Below are 27,548 nucleotides of genomic sequence, written 5' to 3'. Positions count from 1 at the left end.
CCTTTTGATAATTTCAAAAAAAAAAAAAATTCAGGCGAAACTCTTTTTTTCCTTTGCTGGATCGAAGTCTTTCTCTCTCTACCTTGTCTCCTCTCCTTCATCTTATTTCCAACTCCACTCGACCAACCAAAGCCAACTCGCCCAACATGCAACCCCAACCTCCCCACTCAATTTTAGAGAGCAAATTAAAGTCCCTTCAAGGCGGTGTGGGACTAAACTTTTCTCTCTTGCTAAAGAATTTCATTTTGGAGAGAAAAGTGGCGATAGGGATTTTTTTTTTGACTGAGCCGTTAGGAGAGGGAAAATTTTTAAAACTATGTATTTGTTTTTAAAACTATTTAAATTAATTTAAAATTTTAATAATAATAATAATAATATCATTGTTACTATTTATTTAAAAATAAATTATTAAATTAGTTAAATTAATTTAGCAATATGTATTTTAAAACTATTTACTTATTTTTAAAACTATTTAAATTAATTTATCTTTTTAATACTAATAATAATAATATCATTATTATTATTTATTTAAAAATAAATGATTAAATTAGTTAAATTAATTTAACAATATTTATTTTTAAAATAATTTATTTATTTTTAAAACTATTTGAATTAATTTTTCTTTTAAATTTTTCATTAGAATTTAAATTTTTTGCTGGAAAGTTTGTTGGAAAACCTACTGGAATTTTTCCTTAAGAAAACCTGCCATAGTTTCGGTAGGAAATTTTTCGCTAGAAATCAGCTATTTTCCTGTAGTGAAAGCCCGAGCGGTACTCCATGGCAAATTTAGATGTTGCATTAACAAAGCCTATGCATTATTCTAAGGTAACTTTATACATCTTTAACTTTGATATTTTTAATTATAACACGCTTGACACTATGGAGGATGAAAAAAAAAAGAAATGATATAAATTAGTCAAGGCAAGAAAGAAGATGCCTAAAGCTTTTTAATTTTAAAAAAAGCATTACGTATAGCTTTTGATTCAATAAGATGGATGCATTAGAAGTTAATATAGTAAAAATACATACAATAAGGAAATATGAAAATGCAACTTTGTGATATTAAGTGGAGTTTTTAAGGAAAGAAATATTTTGGAAAGTGCAATTAATAAGATAATGAGGTATGTGGTATGTCAGAGATTGATTTAAAAAAGTGAAATTGCTCTAAAGAAAATGCATAAAAATAAAGCATCAGGTTTGTATGTGATGTCTAAGATTTGGAGAGTTATCAGGCCTGGGGAATCCTGTAATGATTTGGTTAATTAATATTTTCAATGAAATTTTGAAGTCTAAGAAGATTCCAAATTATTGTAGAATAAATAGTTTGGTATTAATATGTTAAGAATAAAAAAGGTGTTGCATTAGTCATGGAGGAATCAAAATTTTTCAAAAAAAAAAAAAAAAAAACAATTAAAAAAAAAAAAAAAAATACAACTTAGTTATGTGAGAGAGAGTGATGCAACATAAATATAGAAATTTTTTATTAATCTTAGATAACTAATGTGGCTTTATGCCATGAAAATTTATTATTGTCTCTAGGGATGAGTAAAAAAAGCTACTTAAATTAAAAAATCGTTCATTTTGACTTGAGCTTTATTTGTTCCTGATTAACATATTTGTATAAATTGATTGTTCTTGCTTAGCTTTGTTTTGAGGTTTTGGTTGACAAAATTGAATTGAACTGAATTATGCTAATTCATGATGTATTGAGCTATCTAATCAAACCTAAATGGATGGATATTTCCAAATTTATAGTTTATATATTGTGTTTCTAGCATGAACACATATAAAATCAAATCAAACTAAGGGGCTGTTTGGTTGCCTGAATTAGGAGTGTAAAGTAAAACAATTACATGTATTTATTAAATTTGATTGTTTGGTCAATTTTGAGTGGAACAAAAGGAAATCATCGGATGAATTAGGAGTGTATTAAAAGGGTTGTTTTGCTGGAATTAGAAACCCGCTCAATACGAGCGGGTTATAAATTCATCGGAAGAAAACTTCATCATTCTTACTGTTCGGCTTCATTGCACGAGAGGCTTCTTCGGCTCCTTCGTTCTTGTTCGACTTCGCTTCGGCAAGCAGCTCTGGAGAGATCGATCGGGAGGCAGAGTATCCTTCGCCACTGTTGCCGGAGGCTTCTCCAGGGCTGCCGGCGTAGATTAGTTTCAGCGAGGTCGGAGCCGAAGTCGATTACGCCGATGACGAGGTCGGAGCCGAAGTCAGTTTCAGCGAGGTGGCCAGAGCTGTCGGATGATTTGAGACCGAGGAACTGCGGCGAATGGGTAGTGTCCAGGTGGAGAACTTGCTCTGGAAGAATTGCGAGGACGCTGGAAGCTGCCGAGAAGGCGGCGGCTGCGGACGGTGTCATCCTAGCGGAGAAACCGTGGAATATGGAGGAGTATGTGTGGATGACGGTGCCACCGGAGGTCCAACCAGTGTCTCCGTCAAAAGAGTCGAATCCTCGTGCAGCAGCGGTCGAGACGTTGGAGGGGAAAACCGGAACGGTGGCTCTAATCGAGAAATCGATCAATACGATCCGGTTTCTCTCAATCGACGCCGTCGAGAAGGCGAATTCAGGTCATCCGGGGCTTCCCATGGGATGTGCTCCAATGGGACACATCCTTTACGACGAGGTCATGAGGTATAACCCCAAGAACCCTTACTGGTTTAATCGTGACCGCTTCGTGCTCTCCGCCAGCCATGGATGCATGCTCCAGTATGCGCTGCTCCACCTCGCTGGGTATGATAGCGTCCAGGTGAGTTTTTGAAGTAGAAAGTTGGTGGATTTATGTTGTTGGTTATTGGATCTCGTGTTGGTTCTGGAATTATTGTTTGATTGTCTGATTGTTGATGATTTTGCGTAAGCATGTACTGTAAGAATGTTAATTTGTATCTGGGGAATTGAATAAAGTTTCAGTTTTGGTATAGTTGCACCATGATTTTCTTTTATTGTCTACCGAACAAAGATTTACATTTTTGTTCTGTAGAAGTTCTTTTTTTGGTTGAAATGTGAGTGCTGAATCCAAGATCTTCTCAGTAATTTTCAAGATTTGTATTAACGAAGCTCTCAGACACCTTTGGTAGGAGTAGAATCCCGGGGTTATTTCCTAACTAGTAAGAATGTTAAACAGTTAAAAGAATTGAAAGTCAACCGGCTTATTTATACTGCAGATTTCTTTACTGCCATGCTTATTCATGCAATTGGTGAGAAACTTATGCTGACAAACTGCAACAACTTGAAGTTGCTGAAACCTTCTAAGCTAGTTGAGAGTTTTGGAGCTGTAGATGCTGCAGATATTGCATCCCTGATATATTTGTACAGTTCATCATCAATTCAATGTTAAGCAATAATTTTATATGTTGCAGTTTTCAATAATGTTAAAGCAATATACTTTAAAAATAATTTTTTTTAAATTTTTCTTGAGCTTGATTTTGTTTTTTGATACTTTTGTAAAGTTTACGCATAGTTTCAAGAAATAAAGAATAAAAGAAGTGCATGCCCTGAAACATGTTAAATTTGTTGATGAAGTGCTTGGCATTACAAGTGAAATGGAACCAATATATGTAGTTTTACACGTGCTGTATACTAGTTTTGGAACGGTTTTGTTTTTAAAGCTTAATTGATAGAAAAACTTTAAACCAGTTTTGTGTATGGTTTGATTTACTTACTCATTCAACAACAAATTGCTCGTGCTTGTTTTATTAATGATTGAGATGAAGTAGTTGTTGGGTTTCTTGTTGCTTCTTAAACCAGTATTTTAGTATAAAAGTTTTATTTTGTTACTACAAAGTTGTTTTAAAAAAAAAAATATTACAAATGCATTGTTTTTACTTTACTCTGGATATATCTAATCAAACAAGGGAAACATTTCTCATGCGTTTACTTTGCAGACAACCAAACAGCCTCAAAGTATTTGAAATGCACTACATTTACTTTACACTGCATTTACTTTACATCGCGTTTACTTTGCAGGCAACCAAACAGCCCCTAAATCAAACCAGCCCAGAAGATTGATTTAAATTGAACCAAACCATTCTAAACAATAGTTTTTCATGTTTCTCATCTGAAGCTGAAACCAATCTAAATCAACTAAAAACCCTGAATAATTCGGTTCATTTTGGTTTCAATTTTTGTTGCTTTCGGTCATTCCAGTTTTGATGTTCTATTTGGTTCAATTCGGTTCCAAACCATGGTCTATTTAGAACCAAACCAACCCATGTAACTAATGGTATTGATTATTGCGTTAAGATAATGAATGGAAAATGGAAAAAAATATGAATAATCTTCAAATGTTTTTTTTATTTATCTTGCAAATACATATAATGGAATATTATGAGATTTGAGCTTATTTTAATCCAAGATACTTTTAAGTGTTCAATTTAGTTAGGTAATTAACTGTATTTTAACCTATTTTGTTCTTTGGGTATGCTTTGGATAGAAATAGGTAGCAGGAAGCTTTCCATAAGGATATTTTGGATTTTTAAGGGTAAACATGTACTAAAATTTTAAAAAAAAATTAATATTCTGTTGGATTGTAACAATAGTGCATGCATAGATAATTAAAATGAAATTATATGGTCTTCTTTTAATTATATGAAAGATAATAATTAGCTCAAGATATCCTCTATTAACTTTTTATATAGAATACACTTATTCTTTGTCATTATACTGTCATTAGTTTTTTTATTGACTAAAGCAATATATTTTGCTATATTTTTTATGCCTTTTGAAGAAGCATTATGGTTATGTGACAACATTTTAATCATAATAAAAAATGTTGCAAAATAATTATCTTTAGGCACAAATAATTTCAACTGCATAAATTTTGTAATTAAAGTAATATCATCTTCAACTTTTTCAAGCATAAGAAGCAAGATGATTATATATGTGTGATATTTTAATCAGAAGAAAAAAATGCTATGAAATAATTATCTTTAAGCAGTTATATTTCAACCGCAAAAATATTAATCATAATTAAAAACAGTTACTTAAAAGCTATGTTTTTTAGAAGAAAAAAAAAAGAAATATGTGTATAATATGGACCAACATGATACTTTCAACACTAAATAAATAAATGTATGAAATTTCCACTTAAATTCATATATTTGGCCCCAAAAAGTCCAAAATAACCTCAAGAAAAGCTTCAGGCCACTTATTTCTGTCCAAAGAAATTGGTAAAGCTAACAAAAATACCAAATTAGTTAATGTTTGGTGCTTTGTGGGACTCGATCAACTGCTTAGAAAAATCTAGGACTAAAATAGAGATCATAAAAAGTCTACTAATTAATTTGTTCATTTATTCAAAGATAAAGTGATGCCTAGTTTTGATATATATAAATATCTTGGATCTGTTATACAGAAAAATGCAAATATAACTTAAAAGAGTTAAGATTAGGTGATTAAAAATAAAGTGATTAAGAAATATTTTGCCATTAAGAGGATATTATGAAAACTAAGATAAATTTTATAAAGCTGTGTGGGCTCCGAAAATTTGGGTCCGGACTCCGCCCCTTGTTGCTTTTCTTCTTCGGTGGAGTTTTAACGGATTAAGTTCCGGGGTAAATTTTTGAAGGCAGATGGGTTTGTAGATAAGACACTACCCAGAGATTTCACCCTCATTTTGCGAGGACTTTATGATATGAGTTCTGGTTTCCTATAGGTGCAAGCCCCTATAGTTAATTACCCCCCGATAACGAGAGAGAACTTTCGATTAAGGCTAGTCGTCAATCGGATACGTAAAGATACACTTTATCTGGCATATAGTAGCAACATTGGCTTGGATATTAGAAGTTTGGAAAATTTGATATTTAAAATTGGAAATTTCACCATATTGCACTTAAAGCGGATGGTGGGGGAATGGATGATGGACCCGATCAAGATCCCATGGTTCTGTCGTCCCGGGCCATCATAGTCCCTGGTCTACTTAGTCGGAGGAGGTAGTCGACCCAACCTGACAGAAGGATCCTTATCAGCAGTCATGGGTTGCTTCGTCCAAGGGTAGCTTTGTAGACCTGGGGTGAATATTTGTCTAAGGGGATGAATTTGATTCCACCTTAGCTAACAGAGGGTTTGTGCCCTATCGATCATATTATATTGATTCATATATCAAGGATTTGATGCCACTAAGGAGTGTATTGGCTTTGGCCATAACTGGTATTTCGTGGTGCCATTTGGCGGCAAAACCACTCGGTTCAGAGGGCCCCGGGTCATAACCATTTATCTTGCGGTGTCATTTGGGGGCAAAACCGCCGGTTAGATGACACATACCACGTCCTTAATGGCAAGAGACTGTTTGAGATTGAGCATAGTGATATTTTCGACTAGGCATTAGCTCTATATGAGTTAAAGTGATTTTCAGATTTGTCCACCTCGGCAAACTGTTGCAGATGGTGGATGGATTTTCCTTTAAGTAGTTGGATGATTGATTTTCAAATTTTAAATATTTGGAATTGAGATTTCTGGATTTTCTCAGGTATTTGAGTGGAATTTGAATATTTGAAATTAACACCTCCAGTTGAGATTTTCTGTTCAACACCGCCATCATAGGGGTGTTTTGGGGCATTTAAAAATATTTATGCTTTGAACCTTGTCGACTCTGTCGAGTTGTCGACAGAGGATTATGTTTTATAGGCTTTATGCCCTTGTAAGTGAAATCTTTTAATTATAGGCCTTGAAGGTCTAATATGAATGTATTTAGACAAATATACTAGTCGCCACCATCGTATATTTGTTTGATGGTTCGAACCCTGTCGACTCCTATTGATCCGTATAGAAGGTCGGGTTCGAACTTAAATTCACTTATTAACCCGCCCAGCATCCCTAGAGGTCACGTGTATATTAATAACACGCTCGCCGGGGCCCTTGCAGGTGTTTAATTTTATCAATGAATCTTTCTTATAAAGGGCCTTGAAGGCCTAATATGAATGTATAAAATAAACGTTCCGGTCAACCTCATGGCCCTATATTTTTTTAATGGTTCGAGCCGTGTCGAGAAGGATCGGGTTCGAACTTAGATTCATCATTTAGCCCGCGCAACATCCCTAGACTTCACGTGTATATCCATAACACGCTCGTCGGGGCCCATGCAGGTGTTTGGGGGCATTTCCATTTGTTGATTTCTGTCGACTCTGTCGGTTTACTGACAGATGATTGAGTTTCGTAGGCTTCATGCCTTTGTTGGTGAATTCTTTTGATTTTAGGTCTTGAAAGCCTAATATAAATGTATTAAAATAAATATATTGGTCGCCACAACCGTATATTTATTTGATGGTTCGAACCATGTCGACTCCTATTGATATGTATAGAAGGATTATGTTCGAACTTGAATTCACTTATTAACCCGCGTAGCATCCCTAGGCGTCACATGTGTTCCTATAACATACTTACCGGGCCCATGCGGGTGTTTGGGGGCATTTTCATTTGTTGATTTAACCCTATCCACTCTGTCGGTTTACTGAGAGAGGATTAGGTTTCGTAGGCTTCATGCCTTTGTTGGTGAATTCTTTTTATTTTAGGCATTGAAGGCTTAATATTATTGTATTAAAATAAATATATTGGTCGCTACAATCATATATTTATTTGATGGTTCAAATCATGTTGACTCCTATTGGTCTGTATCGAAGGATTATGTTCGAATTTGAATTCACTTATTAACCCGCGCAGCATCCCTATGCTCCACATGTGTTCCTATAACATGCTTGTCGGGGCCCATACGGGTGTTTGGGGGCATTTCCATTTGTTGATTTAATCCTGTCGGCTCTATCGGTTTACTGACAGAGGATTGAGTTTCGTAAGCTTCATACCTTTGTTGGTGATTTCTTTTGATTTTAGGCCTTGAAGGCCTAATATGAAGGTATTTAAAATAAATATATCGGTCAATGTTTAAAATTGCGTATTCGGGTATTGAGGCGTTTTTCATTCGTGAGGCGAGGCGTGAGCCTCAAGGCGTTTTGAGGCGTAAGCCTCAAAATGAAAAGATTGCTTAAACATTAAAATGATAATTTTTTTATATACTAATGAGTGAATAATATAAAACATAAAAAAGCATAAGATATGAAGTAAAATCAAAATATCCCAATAATAAGACAACATGAAATATAGTTTAACTCAAAATTCTATCTTTCCCAAATCCCAGTATTCTTTTCATTAACATATAATTCCGATTTCTAAAAATAAATAGCAATGACATATCACATAAGAACTCATAAATCATTAGCACTGTCATCACTAAGGGGTTCTTCATTTGAATCATTATTATGATGAACTGCTCTCTCCTCTTCCTCCTCTTCTATAGAGTCCAATGTCGGGCATTTACTTCAAGATTTATGTAAGTTTTAATATATATAGCGTGAGGCGTAAGCCTCATGCCAGTGAGGCGAGGCGAGCCTTAAGGCGGGCCTCAACCAAGTTGAGGTGCAAGCCTCATAACAAAAGCTCGAGGCGTAAGCATCGAGGCGTTTTTTACTAAAATTGCGCAAAAGCGGGCCTCAAGGCGAGCCTCATATTGCGCAATTTTAAACTATGATATCGGTCGCCACAATCGTATATTTATTTAATGATTCGTACCATATCGACTCCTATTGATCTGTATAGAAAGATTATGTTCGAACTTGAATTCATTTATTAATTCGCGCAGCATCCCTAGGCATCACATGTGTTCCTATAACATGCTCGCCGGGGCCCATGCGGGTGTTTTATTGCATACCCCCTTTTAGTTTACCTACGTGTATACAAACTATAGTGCATGTGTGGGGGTATTTTGGATATTTGGCTGATCTTTCACAGTAGCTTGTAGAAACTCGTGCTTAGTCTGTTTGTATTTTGCTTGTGGAATACACATTGAATACATGGTAGAGCAGCTTGTAGGAGCCTGTGCTCGTTGTGCATTTGCCTATAGGTAACATACTGAGTATATGGCGGGTCTTCTATAAAGGCCCATAGATATTTGCATTTGTCGCCAAATACTCTCCTTTTACCTGTAGGGATATGTATGTTTGTTCTCGTTAGGTAGTAGTTGCTTGTAGGAGTACTGTTGATATACCACCCTTGCCTTTAGATGATATCTAATATGTATATCTATGCTCGCGGATAATTTATCACTTCTGCAACATGTCTGCTATCACTGATTGTAAGGGTTTTTGTATCTTCTCACAAGATTTGTGCAAACAATACACATTAACTGTTGGCAGATTATGCTTCATATAGTTGCTTCTAGTATTTCTTGGATTGTGGACGATGCATCGTATATATCATAATCCTGTTATGTGATTTCATCACTAAACTGTTGCATTCGATGAAGGCTCCTTTATTTGTATTTTTATGTTGAACACAGAGCATTGCTACATTTATTGTATCTTTGTCTTATATTGTACAAGATAGATTTATTCTTAAGCTTCATTGTCTGCAAGGTCTGGTATATTTGCTTGTATGTTGATGGGTCTCCTACAACAGTTCTTAAGAGATTAATATAAATGTTGCAATCAATCAATTATGGTTCTTCCATGGTTTACAATGCCTATTTGTTTAAACTTATCATCATAATGCATGCCATCACTAATCAACATTGAAGTTCCATTCTGCATAAGCCCTTTTGCTTGTAGGGTTCAATACGTTTAACTGCATTTTGATCTTATGTTTGTAACAAATAGGCATGATTGTTTGCATGTAGATGAGCCATGTTGAATGTTACAAGTCTTCCACTGTCATATAAAGATGACTTAAGTCTTGCATGATGGATTTGCTTGATGATATTTGCATTCCAATTGAAGTGAAAACATGATATTATGGGTTATAAGCATGTTGTTGCATATTTTACTTAATCCTCATTTGCATGTCGATTATGCCCAGACATCTTCATCCACGAGTCCTCTGCTGTTCAAATCTTGTTCAAGTTCCACTTGATGTTGTACAATTCAAGTTCAATGTCCACTATAGTCCAACTCAAGTATTTGCTTAAGTTTAAATGTCCAAGTCATGTCCTTGTTCACTTCAATTTGAATATTCAAAAGTCCACTGTGGTTCGAAGTTGATTCAAGTTTGATTTCAGTTCAATTTAAGCCTCTTGCATATTTTTTATTTGGGTTCAACTACTTATTAAGTCACTTAGATTTTGTTCAAAAGTCCAAGTACAAGTCCCCCATGTTCACCCGAAATTTTGGCAGCCTCCCAGCGTCTCCTCCGTTTAGGGGAAAACTACGAGAAACTGGATCTTCCCACCACGCGCAATAAAGGCATGTATGGGGTCTTTGACGATATCTATTTAAAAAGACAGTTTGCTTTCCCCTTGCTTGAGGTTACTTATGAATAACTCCACCTCGTCATAGGTGTCACATCAGGGTCCCATCCCACCACGTGCAATAAAGACGTGTATAGGCGGTTTTTCGGTGCACCGCGAACTCCGAAATGGAGTTTTTAGGTGATTACCCGCCTCGTCGTAGGCGTCGCACCGAGGTCCCATCTCACCACGCGCAATAAAGGCGTGTATAGGCGGTTTTTCGGTGTGATGCCTATACAACAAGCAGAAGGGACGTCGCCGAAGGAAGCATTCCCCTAATTTAGTTATCTTATTTTAGGAAAGTATTCAAATCAAACCTATTTCAAATTTAAATAGGATTTGATTTAAATATTCCTCCCTAATTTAAGGTTCGTCACTTGACAAGCATTTAAATCTCTCTCCATAAACTCCCAAGTCCCTCTTAATGCCGCTGCCCCCCCCCCCCCTAGTTATTTAATTCTTTAATTGGATATCCAATTATGGGATTTAATTAACCACCCCCTTTTTCTCATTTAATTTTAATTCCAATTTTCAAACCCCCCACCCCATTGGTGCTGCATCAGTTTGGTATCAGAGCATGGTTGCTCACTCGGGATGCGGACTCGATGGAGTCGAGCTCTTTTTCACCCCAGGAGAATCATGCGGACATCCGACAGTGGACGTTAATCAAAGAAAGAGACGAAGATCGACGGCCGAGATCCCTCCATTTTTATCTTAGTTTATTAATTGTATTTTTGATTTAATTATGTATTTTTCATTTTTACCTAAGCTAAAGGGTCTTGTCTTATGTAAGCCCAAGGGGCAAAGTTGTCTTTTAGTTTCTTTTAAAGCCTATGTATAGAGGCCCTTGCTCTTATATTAGACAATGATGGATTATGAATAAAAAAAAAGGTTTGCACTTGTGTTATTTGGAGAGAACTTGGGTGAGATTTCTATGGGAGAGAATCGGAACTTCCACCAGCCGCAGGATGGGTCCGGGCTCGTAGCTTGAAGTCCCTTTGAGAAGAGCAACGTATTACCCGTCAGCTGTAGGATGAGTCCGGGCTCACAGTTGTATATTTCTTTCCCTAAATCCTTATCTCCTCCTTAATCGCAGGCCAAAAATCCCCCACTTGCCACCGGCCAATTCTCCCACAAACCCCTCCAAAGCCACAAGCCTCCTCCACTTTATCCATATCAACCGCTGGCCATAACCCCTCCACCTCCCTAGCTAGTCGACCACCTCACCCCTAGCCTCTTCCCTCCTTCATTCCCCTTCGTTTTTCTAAATTAGATTGAAGATAATTTGAAACGAATTTTAAATTCAAATTCAATTAGTTTGAATTTCAAAAACTTTCCTAAATTACTAGATCTATTTTTGGAAAATTCTTCAAATCAAATTCCAATCAATTTGGAATTGTATTTGATTAAATCCTTTATCCCTTAATTGAAAACTTGATTAATTTACTTTTACTTTTCCTCCCATAATCGGCCCCTTCTCTCTCTACCCGCCTCCCCTTCCCCTTTTGCTCTTGATTGGAGTCAATCTTGCTTGATAGCCTTCTTTCCTATTGTGGATGTGTTTTAATATGGAAAGCATTTGAATTTAAATTCAAATGTATTTAAATTTCAAATCTTTTCCCTATTTTAGTTATCTTATTTTAGGAAAGTATTCAAATCAAACCTATTTCAAATTCAAATAGGATTTGATTTAAATATTCCTCCCTAATTTAAGGTTCCCCACTTGGCAAGCATTTAAATCTCTTTCCATAAACTCCCAAGCCCCTCTTAATGCCGCCGGCCCTTCCCCCCTTAGTTATTTAATTTCTTAATTGGATATCCAATTATGGGATTTAATTAACCACCCCCCTTTTTCTCATTTAATTTTAATTCCAATTTTCAAATCCTCTACCCCCCCCCCCCCCAATCCCATCCGTGCTGCATCGAGTAATGTTTCACCAACCATGCTAACTATTTCATTACTGGATGAGATGATTCAAAACAAAAAGCTGAACATAGATAGAAGTTATTTGGAATAATTTGCCAAGTCTAGGTTCAAAAAAGGGTTGACCTAAGGTGAAATGGATAGAAGATGTTCAAAATGAGTAGGATTAACATAGAAAGGGAAAAATCATACTCATGAAAAGTAATTCTAGTTTGAGTACTATCTTTATTCATGAAGAAAGTTCATTTTTTCTTCTTTCCTCATTGCAGGTTCTGAATTTATCACTTGCTGCGTTGGTATCGTTGATGTGGCTTAGGAAGAACAAACCCAAAACTGTAATCCCAATTATTTATGCCTGTGCTGTCATACTTGCGTCAATGCCATCCACTGTCAGGTTTTCTTCTAATCTCTTTCTTTAAATATGTTGTATGAGCTACTCAAAATTTCGGTTATAATTAGTAATTGATGGATTCAATTTTTTACTTTTGATGGTGTCTTGTGAAGAAAATTAAGAATTTTTGTTGTTGTTAAACTCTCCACTTTGCATGCTTTTGTTTTTGTAAAAACTGATATCTTTAAGAAACAACTTATTCCCCTGGTTTCTTAGTTTGACATGCAAATTATGATTTTCATAAAAAAATGGCAACTAGAAGTTTCTTTAGTAGTGCAGTAAAGTAGTTAAAGTACTTTCTTGCAGTAGTTGGGAAACTGCTTAAAATCCTTTATATGTGATGGCCTGGAGCTGTACATTGATTTTTGATGTGGTGCTTTACATCGATTGCGTAGATAATGTTTTCTTACATTTTATTTTACCTCTGTTTCTGTTTTTTTTCCCCTAAAAATGATTGTGGTGCAAAGTAGAGGGATTTATTATTATAAAGGATTTGCATATTAATCTAGTTTCAGGAGGGGGAATAGCCCTTAAATTTTGGCTGGCAATAATTATTTTGCTTTATAGTTCCCTAAGAGGCTGTTTGGAAAAGCAGTAGATCTAAATAAAGGGTCCATTTGGGATGTCTTTTGGTTTCTTTGCTTTAAGAAACACAATTATGTAATTTATTTAGGAGCTTTTTTTATGAGTTTTGGAAATTTTTGCTTCCCTAACATTATTTTTCACAACGGTTGGAAGCTTCTCTGATTTGCTATGAGTATTTATGTTTATATTCCTTGCTCAATTTGAAGGTACAAAATATGCTGGTGAAGATATCTCAAAATCACTGTTAACTCAACTAGAAGCAAACACTGAGCTTAACCTCAATTGATTCTACAAGAAAAACAACACATGGAATGAAAAACTCAATTTTGTCCCTCTATCAAATAGTTCCATCCATCTCACTTTATAACCCCATTCAGTAATGGTAACAATCCAGTTAGTGCACTTATAAACTTAACCAACTACTTTCCAAGTTTCCTTGTATTTGCCTGGTCACAGAATCCAGCTGTTCATCAAGCAGCTATTTGCAGCCGCTTCTCTGCCACATGCCTATGTGGATTTCTCTATGCAGTCAAATGCCAAGTTCGTTGGCTAACCTCTAGAGAAACAATATAGTGCATCTTCTAGCATATCGGCTATTGTAATAACCACAATTGCTGCTGTATCTTCTTGGTGGGATGTTCATGGGCTATTGCCATCTCCTTCTCAGCCAAATCATGCATTTACACAAGTAATGGTGTAAGACAAAGAGTCGGCCCAAGTTCAGGAAGATTATATTGACTAAATAAAATTTTAGCTAAACTCAAAAGCAGAAGACAGTAGCCCGGAGGAGGAATGACAAATTGTCCCTGAGATGCATTAGGCCTTGTGAGGTTTTCAAGCGCATTGGAGTTGTTGTCTATTGACTGGGATTACCACCTTTGTTAGTATTACACCAAGTATTTCATGCGATAGGAGATCATTCACCATCATCACTACCCCCGACTTTGATAGAATACATGGAGGTCATTTTGGAGCCCCTGGAAGTTAAAGGGGTATGACAAGGGGAGACAGTAGCACGGGAGGTAAATGTTAAAGGACATTGCTTTAACGCCTCACAATCAATAACCTTCTTAAACCACCTTAGAAAGTATGGATTTGGATATAGGGTAGTGATCAATACAACTTTTATAACCAAGGTTAAGATTTTTCCCACTAATGGTGTCACGACCCAGCCCGGATACTCGAATTATTAAGGCGGGAACGAATAGTCGGGCGGTGATAATATTTTTTTTATTTCAAAACAGTTTATCATCTACATTCCAATTAAAATATTGAAAAGTCACTAATACAATTTTCACATACTTAATATTTACATAAATCACAGCTTATATGTTTTCATTTGAGCATCGTCTTCTTTTGACATATTCCTCTCCATTGCTCCTTTAGATAAGGGTGGTCTCATATCCCAGAACAAATTTAAATATTTATCCAAAGTCATATTACCACCACTACTATTCGATGATTGATTTGTTGAATCTTGCATTAATTGAGTCATAGTTGTCATCATTTGTGTCAGTGTATCTGGGTTGACAATAATAGTAGGCACTACTCTTTTTAACAATAATATTAGGCACTGCTTTTTTTACATATTCAAGATCAATCTGGATCCTGAAATACAATCAAAATCTCTTATAAATTCATAATCTATCATTAATTCAGCTTTAATAATCAACCTGGCTCTTTCAGTATGATTCATATCCTAATTGGGCTCTGATACTACTTTTGTCATGATCCTGCCCGAATACTCAAATTAATGAAGCAGGAATGAATAGTCGGATGGTGATAATATTTCTTTTATTTCAAAAAAGTTTATCTACATTCCAATTTAAAAATTGAAGAGTCACTAATACAATTTTCACATACTTAACGTTTACATAAATCACATCTTATCTATTTTTATTTGAGCGTCGTATTCGATAGACATATTCCTCTCCTGGTATCAGAGCTGTTCCAGGATATAAGACCACCCCTATTTAAAGGAGTAGAGGAACCAATTGAGGAAGAAAAATGGTTTATGAGGATTGAGAAAATTTTAAAGATAATGTGCTGTCTAGAGGAGAGAAAAGTTTCATTAGCAATCTTTGTACTTGATGGTGAAGCTAAAAGGTGGTTGAGGGGTCAGAACCAAGATAAATTTGGAGGTGTACCTAGTATGCAAATCAAATGGGATGACTTTACTCAGGTGTTCAAAGACTGGTTTGTGCCTCTTTCTACGAGGAGACAGATGCAGGATAAGTTTCTAAGACTAGTACAGGGAGATAGCTAACACTATCCAGATATGCTCCTTAGTTAATTTATACTATAGAAGAAAAATGTCATTGATTCTTATTCGGATTGAAAGATACAATTAGGCAGCCCCTTGTTCCTCTAAGGATTGATGATTATTCTGTATTGGTGGAGAGAGCTAAGAGGGTAAAAATGGACATACAAAATACCCAAAGAAGACGTGAATTTCAAAAGAGAAAGAGTGGTGGTAGTCAATCTACTCCATAATCGGGGAAGTTTAATTGGAAGAAAATAAAGCCCAGTAGTAGTGGTAGTCAAATGAGCATGAATAATTGCAGCAAGTGTGGAAAACAACGCGAGAGAGAATGTTTATCTGGGACATACATTTTCTTTTGGTGTCATCAACCAGGTCACATAGTCAAGAACTGCCCCAACTAGGGCAAAGACCATTAGGAGAATCAAGGATGAATGTTGGACTTAAGAGAAATGTTGTGCACTGGGTATCATTAGTTGTGTATTAAGGAGGATGATATTGCTAAGGATGCTTTCAGAATAACATATGGTCATTATGAGCTTGTTGCAGTGCCATATGATCATTATGAGTTTCTAGTTAATGACATTTGATAGATATCAAGTCATGCTATTAAATCAACTGGTGATTCAATCCACTTTGAAGGATAGAATATACAATTCATTGTCTCAAGATGTAAAATTTCAAGAAATCATAAAGAAAATGCAAGCAGGACAATTAGAGAATTTTGTATTTGATGATGAATGATTGTTAAAGTATAAAGACAGAATATGTATTCCAAATGATGTCAATTTAAGGGAAGAAATATTGCAGGAAGCTCACTTCTTTGGTTATGAAATTCATTCAGGTAGTACAAAGATGTATCAAGAACTGAGTGGGGTATTTTGGTGGCCAAGATTGAAAAGATGTGTTGTAGAATTTATGGGGAAATGTATTTCCTGTCAAATGGTTAAAGTTGAACATCAAAATCCTGGTGGTCAATTGTAGCCTTTAGTAATAGCTGAATGGAAATGAGAAGAAATTACAATGGATTTTATAATTGGATTGCCCAAGTTATGCCAGAGTCGGGATATTATATGGGTTATTATATATAGATTAATCAAGTTAGCTCATTTCTCACCAATCAAACAAGATAGATTTAGGGGAAAAAATTGGCAAATGTGTATGTTGATGAAATTGTGATTGCATGAAATTCCAAAATCAATAGTCTCTGATAGAGTTGCTTGATTCTCTTCTAGACTTTAGAAAAAGATTCAGGAAGCCCTGGGTATGAGATTGACTTTCAGCACTGCATTCCACCCTCAGACATATGTACATGTTGGTGAAATTTGGGAGTCTCATATACCATTAATTGAATTTGCATATAATAACAGCTTTCAATCCAGTATCAGAATGGCACCATACGAAATTTTTTATGGAAGGAAGTGTAGAACACACTTGTATTGGGTAGAAGCATGTGAAAGAAAAATAATTGGTATTGAACTGGTGGATGATTCTACTAGTAAAATCAGATTGATCAAAGATAGATTAAAAGCAATACATGATACGCAAAGGAAATATTATGATGCAAAGTACAGGCCAATTGAGTTTGAAGTGAGAGAGTTTTTTTTTTCATTAAACTCAGTATAATGAAGGGTATGCAGCTATTTGGAATGACAGGAAAGTTGATCCCACAATTGTTAGGTCATTTTGAAATTTTTAAGAGGATAGGAAATATGGCTTATAGATTGAATCTGCCAGTACATATGCATGGGATACACAATGTGTTTCACATATTAGTACTTCATAAGTATGTATCAGATGAGTCAAAGAGAATACAGTCAAAATAAATTAACTTGTAGCCTGATTTGAAATATATTGAAGAACATGAAAAAATACTGGAATATGAAGTGTCAATGGGAGGTGGAAGCTAGAACAAAGCTAATAGCTGGATGAGTTCAGTGGCTTGCAATTATTACATCGACAACTCCAATTCTGAGGTATATGCAACCCTTGTTTCTGGATTATACCTTGTCAGCAACCGAGATTTAAGTCACCCTCTGGCCAAACAAAATGATAATGTCCTATGTAGCGGCTGTCAAATTGCATTGCATTGCGCACATTTTACAAGCCAACATTTTTTGTAATCTCTGCTTGTATCTAGGTTTTTTTTTTTTATATATTTTTTATTTTTTATTTTTTGTGCTTGTAACTAGGTTTATTTATTTGAAATGCAAGGTTCTTTGAGTAAAATTCTTCCATTTTATAGCCTCGCCAAGAAGAAAGCTTTCCTAGCCATCACATACATGTTGTGGGTGTTAGTCATCCTGTATTTTTTTCCCTATTTTCATGTGAGTGGATTTAGTAAGTTATTTGTTCGTTATTCTTAGGCTTCGTTTGTGACAGTTTTTTTGTTGCTTTCTAAAACAGCTTTCTAGTATAAAAATTTATCGAATTAGAAAATTTTATACTAGGAAGCCGTTTAGGAATCAATATGAAAGCTGCCTCAAACGAAGCCTTAGTCTGCTTTTCTTAAAATGCTAATGATTCTATGATCTTTTGAAGCTGGTTATCCTTTGTCACTGAAATCTTTCTTTGACTCGTGAATCTGCCTGTTCTTTGATTGAATGTATAATGACTGTCATGCATTCTCTACAGCTATTTGAGAAAGGCGCTGGGGTGGCAACCTCTGAAAGTCGTAGGATTTGAGCTAACCTCATCGCTGGTGATGGCTTTTATTAGTTGGCAGCTTTATTACGCATGTCAGCGACAAGTATGATAAACTAAAAGTTTCAAAGAAACTGAATAATTCCTGTCGGGGAAAGACAATTCAGATCAGGAGGAGCAATCGCTTTCCATGCTCTGGTATTGATTAAATGGGTTGAGAAATGATTGGTGATAAGCTTTTTTGTTACTTATTTTTGGCTGTTTCCTATGCCTATTCCCATTGCTGAGACTAGCAATCTATCTATTATTTCTTTCTGGTTGTGAACTCTACGGCTCTGTTGAAACCTTAAAAAGCCCCAATGATATGCAATTTGTCAAAATTTTGTTCACTCAACTCTCTAGGTAATGTGTATAAATTATGGGCTTGTTCATAACTATTTACATATTTCTCAATAGTATACAAAATATTTATGAACGCTCTCTCTCTGCTGGGAGAAATTATTACGAGCAGACATCGGACGTAGAGTTATGTAGACTCCAATAAAAATATGACGTGTGGACTGCTAGTGTATTACAATGTATTATTAGATGTTATTGTGCATTTAGTTATGTATTATTTTGTATTAGGTAGTACACAATAATACACAATTAATGCATATTAATACAAACCAATATTGTTGTGTATTGGTGTGTATTAATTGTGTATTAGTGTTCTTGCTAGTATACAGTAATATTCAGTTCACACGTCATATTTTTATTGGAGTCTGGATGTAGCTTCTACGTTCGGTGTCCGCACGTAATAATTTATCCTTTGCTGGAGTGTCACATTATCCTGCCAGAAGAGGCATTGTTTTTTCCTTCATACCATAGACTACTTCTATGAATGATTGGGGGATAAATGTCACTAATTAGCACAAATTCAATTGGTTTATTTTCCTTTCAGGATATCCAATTTTGTTGTTTGCAAATATAAATTATATTTTAATTTTTTTTTTTTTTGATTTGGAACAAGTTTGGCTCATGTTTGAGCATTGATTAAAGTTTATTTAAAGCTTGTTTGTATTTTGGAACTAGAGCTGAATAATAGTTGAAGAAGTTTTGATCAGTATATTTTTTGTAAAATATAACAACTAGTTTCATTTAATATAATGATTCTTATTAAAATGTTATTCTCTATTATATCAGCTTTATAATCTATAATGTTATTTATTGTGATTATATTCAACTATATTACACTCTATTATTATTATATAACAAGTTTGTACCTTGTTCAAAAATTACATAAATCATATTTTAATTATAATTCAACTATTATGTGAAATTTTATAATAATATTTTATTCAAACCTAATTAAAATCATGTTTAAAATTTGATCAAAAAATATTTTGAATAAAATTAAAAGTTATTCAATTAGAGTTTGAATAATGTTTGAACATGGATCAAAATTTTCATTGTGTATGGGTCAAACTTAATTAAATTTTGTTCGATTTTTATTTGAATGTTGATTAAATCAATCCTGGTCATAATAGATTTAAAAAAAAAAAATAGCTCAATGTTTAGAGTTGGGGTATTTTAATCAAAATAAAATTTTCGGTATATTTTTCAGTAAGTAAAAAAATATGTAAGTTTTTTTTTTTTTAATTTTGAGCATTATATATATAGCATATAAAGTCAAATTTACGTCATTCACATAGTTAGGCTATTCTTTATTATATACAATTTTCCAATTTAATTTAATCATTAGCTTCTTTTGGGGGTATCAACATCTTGGTATTCTATTGTAAACAAAAGTGTACAACCTCATATGTGGTATATGAAATTCGTAGGGATCAGAGGAGCTTGGTAAGAGGTGCACTTGTTAAAGATATTTCTCGCTCGAAGAGAAAGTAGCCCTGACAATATCCAACAAAGGAAGGCACTTGCCCTAGAGGTACTCGATCAAAGAATCACACATTCTAAACAATTTTGATTGAGTGAAGAATTACCTTCAACATACCTCAATCAAACGAGGTACTAATCGTATAAGAATTCACCTAAAAGGAAAACTCTCATTAACCAAGTAAAATCATCCTACATATTGTGTATTATTAAAATTATATGAGAAAGGGACATGTCACTCAAGCTAATCCCCAACTCAAAAGAACTTACAAGAGGCGCTCACTCATAATATTAGCTATAGGTACTCGTACAAGAAGTACTCATCAAGAATATTCTACACAAGTTTAAAATTTTAGCGGAAGTTTAAACAAGACATCACCAAAGCATGCCTCCCAACTTATATGTATAACTGTATGGGTGATGCCACACCCACAATTTTTACTCACTTCTAAAGCAAAGCATTACATGGAGTCCTGGTTGGGTATCCATGCTCAGCGCAAGCAGACTTCGCCCACTCACACCCATCTATGGTGATTTTCAAGATGTCATACCAACCTATACCCATACACTTTTCATGCTTTTTGAATACAGTCTGCCACGAACTAATGGCCTTGAGACTTATTTCCCTTTGCTCTGATTGCAAACTTTCAAACCGCATATCAGAATTTACTATGATCACAGCACGGTTCATGGCTGCACACTATGTAGTGAGGATTACAGTAATATAAGGCATACAGTGTTTGACAATATAAATCGATTTATCCCCTCATGTTAAATACCCAACCATGCATATCCACCCACAAGGCCATGAGTGTACTCATACCCGTACATGAGTGGGTATGGATATGGGTACGTAATGTTGGGCTCTATTATAAAGATGTTAATTAACTTCTTGTTGAGATATGTCAGCTCCTCAAGAATGCAAGAGATTTGTAAAAGAACACAAACTCCTAATTAGAGAATAGTCTTTGTGTTGAAGCATAGACTTGAAAGCTTGAAACATTCTTTTTTAAGACAATGCCCATCATCAGCCAAAGTGGCATTATACCTATTGCTCATAAGTTATGTTTACTTATAATAGTGAGCTATTCTCAAACTTATGGACTCTCGGCATTTATTTGTTGAGCCTTCTATTCTCTTATTATTCTCTTGCTATCACTAGCTATTATATGTTTGTTACTAACACTCGATTTGTTTTGCTTGCCCTTATCAAGCTGTTATAAACTCTTTCTCCAAGTTGGAATCACTTTCCAATAATGTCCATATGAGCTCTAATGCTTCAACACCTTATGATACCTATAAATTTACGATTAAGATTTATATGGAAGATACTTACTCTCCCGCATGACTTATGAGTTGCTTTCATTTCAGGAATGTAATCCTTAAAAATATAGCGACGTAGAGCCATCAAATACACTAAAATGGAGTATGTTGCCATCAAATTTTAAGCATTTTGGCTATGAGATGCATGCCTTTCTTTTTTGGCAAAGTTCCTTATATTTTTCCTATCAATTTATGGTTAATGGCTTTTTTTTTTGGCTTAAATGTGATTATACTCGTTGATATCGCATTTAAAAAATCTATTTTGCCCTATCATTTATAAAACTTAATTTGTTTCACCATACATATTTTTTAGCCTTATGAAAAAATTCATTATTGCAAAAAATAATCTCAAGTTTTTACTATTTTTTAGATGTCTACTTATTTTATCAAATTGAACTTATATTTTAAGAACAAATAACGACCATTGCCAAATTGAACTCATATTCTAAGAATGAATTAGGCATCATCCTTTCTTAAAGATCTTGGTTTGATTGTCCTACCAATTTTTTTAACTTATGAGCATAAATATAATAAAAAGGAAAATAGGACAATTATGTTGTAACTCATAAAGGAATCTAATAAAATATTGATTTTCAAAGAATATAAAGAAGCTTACTACAAAAAGCTCAACAAAATAATATATTATATTTTTAATTTGTGAACCAATATGAACTAATATCTTATAACAATCCATTTAAAATTCAAATAATGAAAATAGCTATGTGTTAATCAATGTAGTCTCCATTACTTCTTGTAACATAGCCATCTCTTTATCACCCACACCATTTATTGACTTCATGTTTCTCATCATTCTATTCCATTAGTAGTTGTCAAAATATGTAGTTCAAATTCTTTTAACAAATTCACAATCATATATATAATGATCACAATAATTAATTTACATTTGTACATTGAGTTGCATATATGACCTCCTTCGGATAGTATTTTTTCAAAGATTTTATAATGTTTTCAAAATAAAACATGCTTTTTGGATTTTCCTGTCAACATTTTTTTTTAATATTTGGATCAATTAAAGTAAACTCACACACACATCACATACAAAAACTTCAAACCCAAAACCTCTTGATTGATAGCTAAAGCTCTCAACCAAAAGACAAATATGATCTACATCTATCAACATAATTTACTTGTAGTATTTTTAAATTTATGAGAGAGGAATATGCTCACGTGATTAGTAACCATGCATTATGCATTTTATTCTTTAAAGTTTGAAATGTTATTTTTAATGGTTTTTTTAATTACTAGACTGAGGAGTGAGTATTTAAGCTAAATGTGTCAGGTTGAGTGTGATTGTTAGAGTTCCATGCACTAGATATTCTCTTTAATGATTTTTAAGTAGTATTTTCTTTTAATGATCATCTAGATTGTTTATCAATTAAGCTAACATTGTAATTGTTTTGACATATTTTGAAGCTAAGGCATTGAAACATGGTAGCTTAGATATGAATGTAAGATGCTTTGATAATGCACTGAGCATTTTTTTATGAGTCTTGTTTGAAGGACTTAAATTTGTTAAATCATGTAGATATGTCATCATCATTTTTTCTTGATCAAGAACAAAAATAAAACATTGAATTGAAGGGCCTAAACAAATCTAGATATTAGAATGCCCTTAGCAAGTATTCCCTATGTTCCTCCTTTACATTTTGTGGAGATAGCAAAAAAAATCAGTGATTTAAAAGTCAGACCATACCGTTGAACCGTTTTAAGGCCGGTCTGGTTCATCTAGAAAACCATTTTTGCATCAAACAAAGCTGAACCGACTAGAACCAGTGGTTGAACCAACGAATAGGTCCCAGTTCCATTGAACTGGCTGGTTCAATTTCTGAATTATATAAACAATTAAATAAATTAATTTAATATATTAAAAATAAAATATCAAGAAATATTTATAATTTATAAATTATTTTATACTAACATGATTAATTTTTTATTAAAAAAATTCCAACTAAGCATTTCACACTACTCTATATAAATTCTTACTCATCAAAACACAATCAGTTTATAATTAAAATGATTAATTTTTTATTTAAAAAATTCAAACTAAGCATTTCACTTAGCTTCATCACTCCATGTGAATTTTTACTCATCAAAACCCAATTTATTTTTAATAAAAAATTTGAATTATTACATGATTATTTTATCATTTATATTTTATTTAAATAATTCTCATATTTATTATGTCATCCGGTTCAACCACAATTCGACCCCGTTCGAACCATTGAACCCTTAACATCTCCTTCTTCTAATTATACGCCTGATTCGATTTTCACAACCTTGAAAAAATATTTCATAAAATTAATAATAATTATTCAACTAAGCAAATGTTTGAGAAAGCAAATTTACCTTCAAAAATTATTTTTCTATTTCAATCTGATTTAAAAGTCTCAACATACAATGCCACTAAGCCAACAAGCAAAGGAAGTAGTGCAAGGTTAGCTTTCTAAAACAATTTTATGAGTTTTCTTTAATGTTTATATTTGATACGTTATCAAAAAATTATCTCGATCAACCACCTGAGGCCCTCACCTTCACCGGACCATCACCGAAGGCTCTCTCCTTCGTTGGACCACCACCTGAGGCCCTCACCTTCATCGGACCACCATCTGAGGCTCTCAGCTTTGCTAGACCATCACTTGAGGCCCTCACACTCACCGAACCACCGCCTGAGGCTCTCACATTCGATGGACCACCACCTAAGGGCTTGAATTTTGGCATGACTACCATCAACTGACGCCAGAGTTCTGCCAAGTCACTGTCATGTTAAGGCCCTCACCTTCACCGGACCACCATCGATCTGAGGCTCTCAGCTTTGCTAGACCATCACTTGAGGCCCTCACACTCACTGAACCACCGCCTGAGGCTCTCACCTTCGATGGACCACCACCTAAGGGCTTGAATTTCGCATGACTACCATCAACTGACGCCAGAGTTCTGCCAAATCACTGTCAGACTATTAACTAATGCTCCAACTTCCAAGTGACGCCAGATTTAACACTAGACTTCAACCATACGGTTGACATTTGTAATCTGATTGTCCTAAGCGACGAGTCAGCCCACGGTACTAAACTCAAATTCTAGTGAAATATTTTCAATTGGGCTAGGCCCCGTGGTTTTTCCCTTTCCAGGGTTTTTCACATAAAAATCTTGTGTTCTCTATGTGTGAGCTAGCTGGCTATCCGTGCAACACTAAGACGCAGAATTACAACTCTATCGTCACATATATTTTAGCATGCAACAATATTATACTTCAAATCTGAATGAAAGTTTTTTTTTTTTTTTGGTATATTTTGACACCTTTCAATTTAATTAGATGACATTTGGACTTTCCACCAAGACTAATGAATGGTTCAGATCTTGTTGGCAGATCTTTCAAATATTCTTTCATGGCTAAAAACATATCTAGATGCTTCATTCTGGTTCCCCCTACCCCTCTTCTTGATGCACCTCCTCCACCTATGGCTGGAGGAGCTCCCTCCCTTAGCCGTATGGCCTCCACTCCTTCTGTTCATGACTTTCTCCCATTATCAAACATGTGCCCAAGCTCCTAAGAACCTACTCATTCTTCTCTTAAGTGGAAGAATACCATCTCCTCTAGAGACTCGTCCATAAAAGACTTCCCACTTTCCTTCATTCCTTAGATGGAAGATAAATATAAAAGTAAGAGCTTAGCAGTCTGCCTCCAGCGATAAACTGCCAAGTTTGAAGAACCTTCAAGGGCGTCCTCCCTTCATAGTTGCCCTTGATGCCTGTCCATGGCATCTTAAATTGGTTTCATTATCCATTCTTTCATCTCCATAAAGTCACAACGAGTGGTTTACTTGGCATTCTCCATGTTGATAGATGGCTTTTGTTGAAGTTTGCTCGCTGACTAGAGCTTGTCTTTTTATCAGTAGCATCATTCCACGCTTATCACACTCATGAGGATGTTGGATCCAATTATATTCCTGGGTGACACCTGACTTTTCTAGCAGACTTTCCTGATGGGCTAGTGAACTGAAATCTATGTAGGAATATGGAGCAATAAGAAAACTAGAGAGGGAAAGAGAATCTATATAAAGCATGAAAAAATTTATATCTCAAAGTAGTATGGAGTACAATAGAATCAAGTCAAAAGTCTCAAACTACTTTTTATCACCTCTTATTTATAGAGTTTTGAAGGCTACATAAAAGACGACACCTAAAAAAGAGAAAAAGTACATAAATGCACAATATATCTAGGACATATGTCACCCACAATTAGTTGAGTGATAGTGGACGTTAATGAATCATGATGAGGTGTCTCTAGGTGAGCTCAATAGTAAGGGTCAACTATACGATGTTGAGTGGGAGCAGGCGAGTCTATGAGCGTATGTTGAGTAGGGTAAGCTCGGTGAATGGGTGTCGACTTGGAAATGTGTGCAGCTTGTAGTGAGACTTATGATGCCTTAGAAGGCAGAACAAGTGAGCTGAAGTGATTGAAAAAGGTGAGCTCAGTGGCTTATCTCTATAAGGAAAGTTTATAGGCCCTCGAGGTAGGCGTCTTCAGGTAGTCGGGCTTGGTAAGCTTGCATGGGAGCGATTATATGAGTGATTGAGATGGTTGACCAGGTTTGTGGAAAGTGTCGATTTACCAACTTAATGAGGAAACCCTGACCTGCCCCGTAAAAAGGGTGAGCTCCACAGTAGGCTCGGGCAAGTAGTATTTGCTGAAGATATTGAGCTAGTTCTTCTGCAGACTCCAATAAATGAGCACCTCTTAGATCGTTATACAAGTTCCAGTCAAGGTCTCTCTTGAAAGTGAGCTTTCAAATAACTTACATTTTAGTAAAATATGATTTCATCAATTGATAAATTTAAATTGAACCAACAAAATCTGTTTTTCTATAAATTAGAGAACTAATAAGACCAATTTTGTTTACAAGAATGAAAATTGATACGTCAGGCAAAAATTATCTTGATCGGGCACGAATCTCGAGGCAAAAATCAAGTTGGAAACTTCAACAATTAAATCCGGGAGCACATGAACTCCGATTTCAGTAAACTTACAGTCAAACTGAGCGTCTCGGAAATACGAACCCAGCGACACCAAATTCGACCCAATCCGAGGCCAAATGGGTCCGAATCAAGGACCCGAAGCGCTGTTGGAAGGTTCAAACCACAATTTGAGTTACCAAACGGTCTCCGATTTTAACGAGCTTATACTCGAATCTTGCGGCTCGACTAGACGAATCCAATGAGCCCAAGATCGGCAAATTCCGACATCATTAAGGCCTCCAAATGTCCAACGAATAGTGCATGATCAAAGGATTCAATATCGGCCGTCCATTCAAACCACTCCCAATTCGCCCCTGATCTCTTGCCTATTTACGGGCTATGCCACTCCAGAAAAATTATAAATAGAGCCCTCATTCTACACAAAGGGGACTGAAGTGAAGAGAGAGAATAAGAAGAGAAGAAGAGGAGAAAGGGGAAAAGGAGAATCATCTCCTCCTCGACCACCGCCGGAGTTCGTCTTGCGATGCTGAAATTCTTCTCAATTTACAACAGAGTACCCTCCTAACGCCGAAACTCCGTCTAAGTGAAGCCGGAGCTCTCCTTTGCCACCAACAGACGTCGGACTTCTACCCGACGTCGGACCTTCACTCTTCACCAAGTTTCTACCCGACGTCGGACTTCTACTGATTATCGAACTTTACTGGACGTCTATGCAAAGATGCATTTCTTTCCATTGTTGGACTGCCACCTGACGTTGTCCTTCTGATCTTCGTCGTCAGACTAAAGTCCTTCCGACCTCAGTCGGCAGCCGACTACGGTCCTCCTGATTTACGTCGCCCACCGACTACAAGTCTTCCAACCTCCGTCGCCCACCGACTACGGTCCTCCCGACCAAACGAACATGTTAATAGTGCTTCTTTGTATTTACATCATGTAATGTACTCCATAAGATGTACATCAAGCTAAGACCTTCCACCAAGGAAGGATCTCATTTGTAATCAACTACAATACTAGTGGATTCATTCAAACTGAGCTAGGCCTCGTAGTTTTTTCCCCATTTTCAGGGGTTTTCCATGTAAAAAACTTGGTGTCTCATAAATGTTAGACTCTCTCTCTTTATCTGATTGCTTGCCGGATTTTTGTACAATGCTAAGACGTTAAATCTTATATTTCTCTACCACCGCGAATACTCATGGACGTAACAGTTTGGCGCCGTCTGTGGGAACATGGTTCCTGACTGGGGGGCAACTTTTGCTCCAATCTCAAAAG

The 27,548-nt window shown here is 35.3% G+C and overlaps 1 protein-coding gene across 1 annotated transcript in view; it reads left to right on the top strand.

Annotated features, from left to right (window-relative positions):
* The window catches only part of LOC110116467 (transmembrane protein 147), a 51,869-nt gene extending 33,400 nt beyond the window's left edge, over window positions 1–18,469 (top strand). Inside the window, exons 6-7 of the mRNA XM_020850032.2 lie at window positions 12,471–12,595; window positions 18,072–18,469. Of these exons, the coding sequence (XP_020705691.1) occupies window positions 12,471–12,595; window positions 18,072–18,192 (246 nt within the window). The 3' untranslated portion in view covers window positions 18,193–18,469. The remainder of the gene's footprint in view (window positions 1–12,470; window positions 12,596–18,071) is intronic.
* The last annotated feature ends 9,079 nt before the right edge of the window (window positions 18,470–27,548 follow it).

This window comes from Dendrobium catenatum, unplaced genomic scaffold (assembly GCF_001605985.2).
Source record: "Dendrobium catenatum unplaced genomic scaffold, ASM160598v2 fragScaff_scaffold_1575, whole genome shotgun sequence".
In the NCBI taxonomy this organism is placed as follows: Eukaryota; Viridiplantae; Streptophyta; class Magnoliopsida; order Asparagales; family Orchidaceae; genus Dendrobium; species Dendrobium catenatum.
Note: the sequence above shows the minus strand (reverse complement) of the source record. Positions and strands in the feature narration are given on the sequence as shown.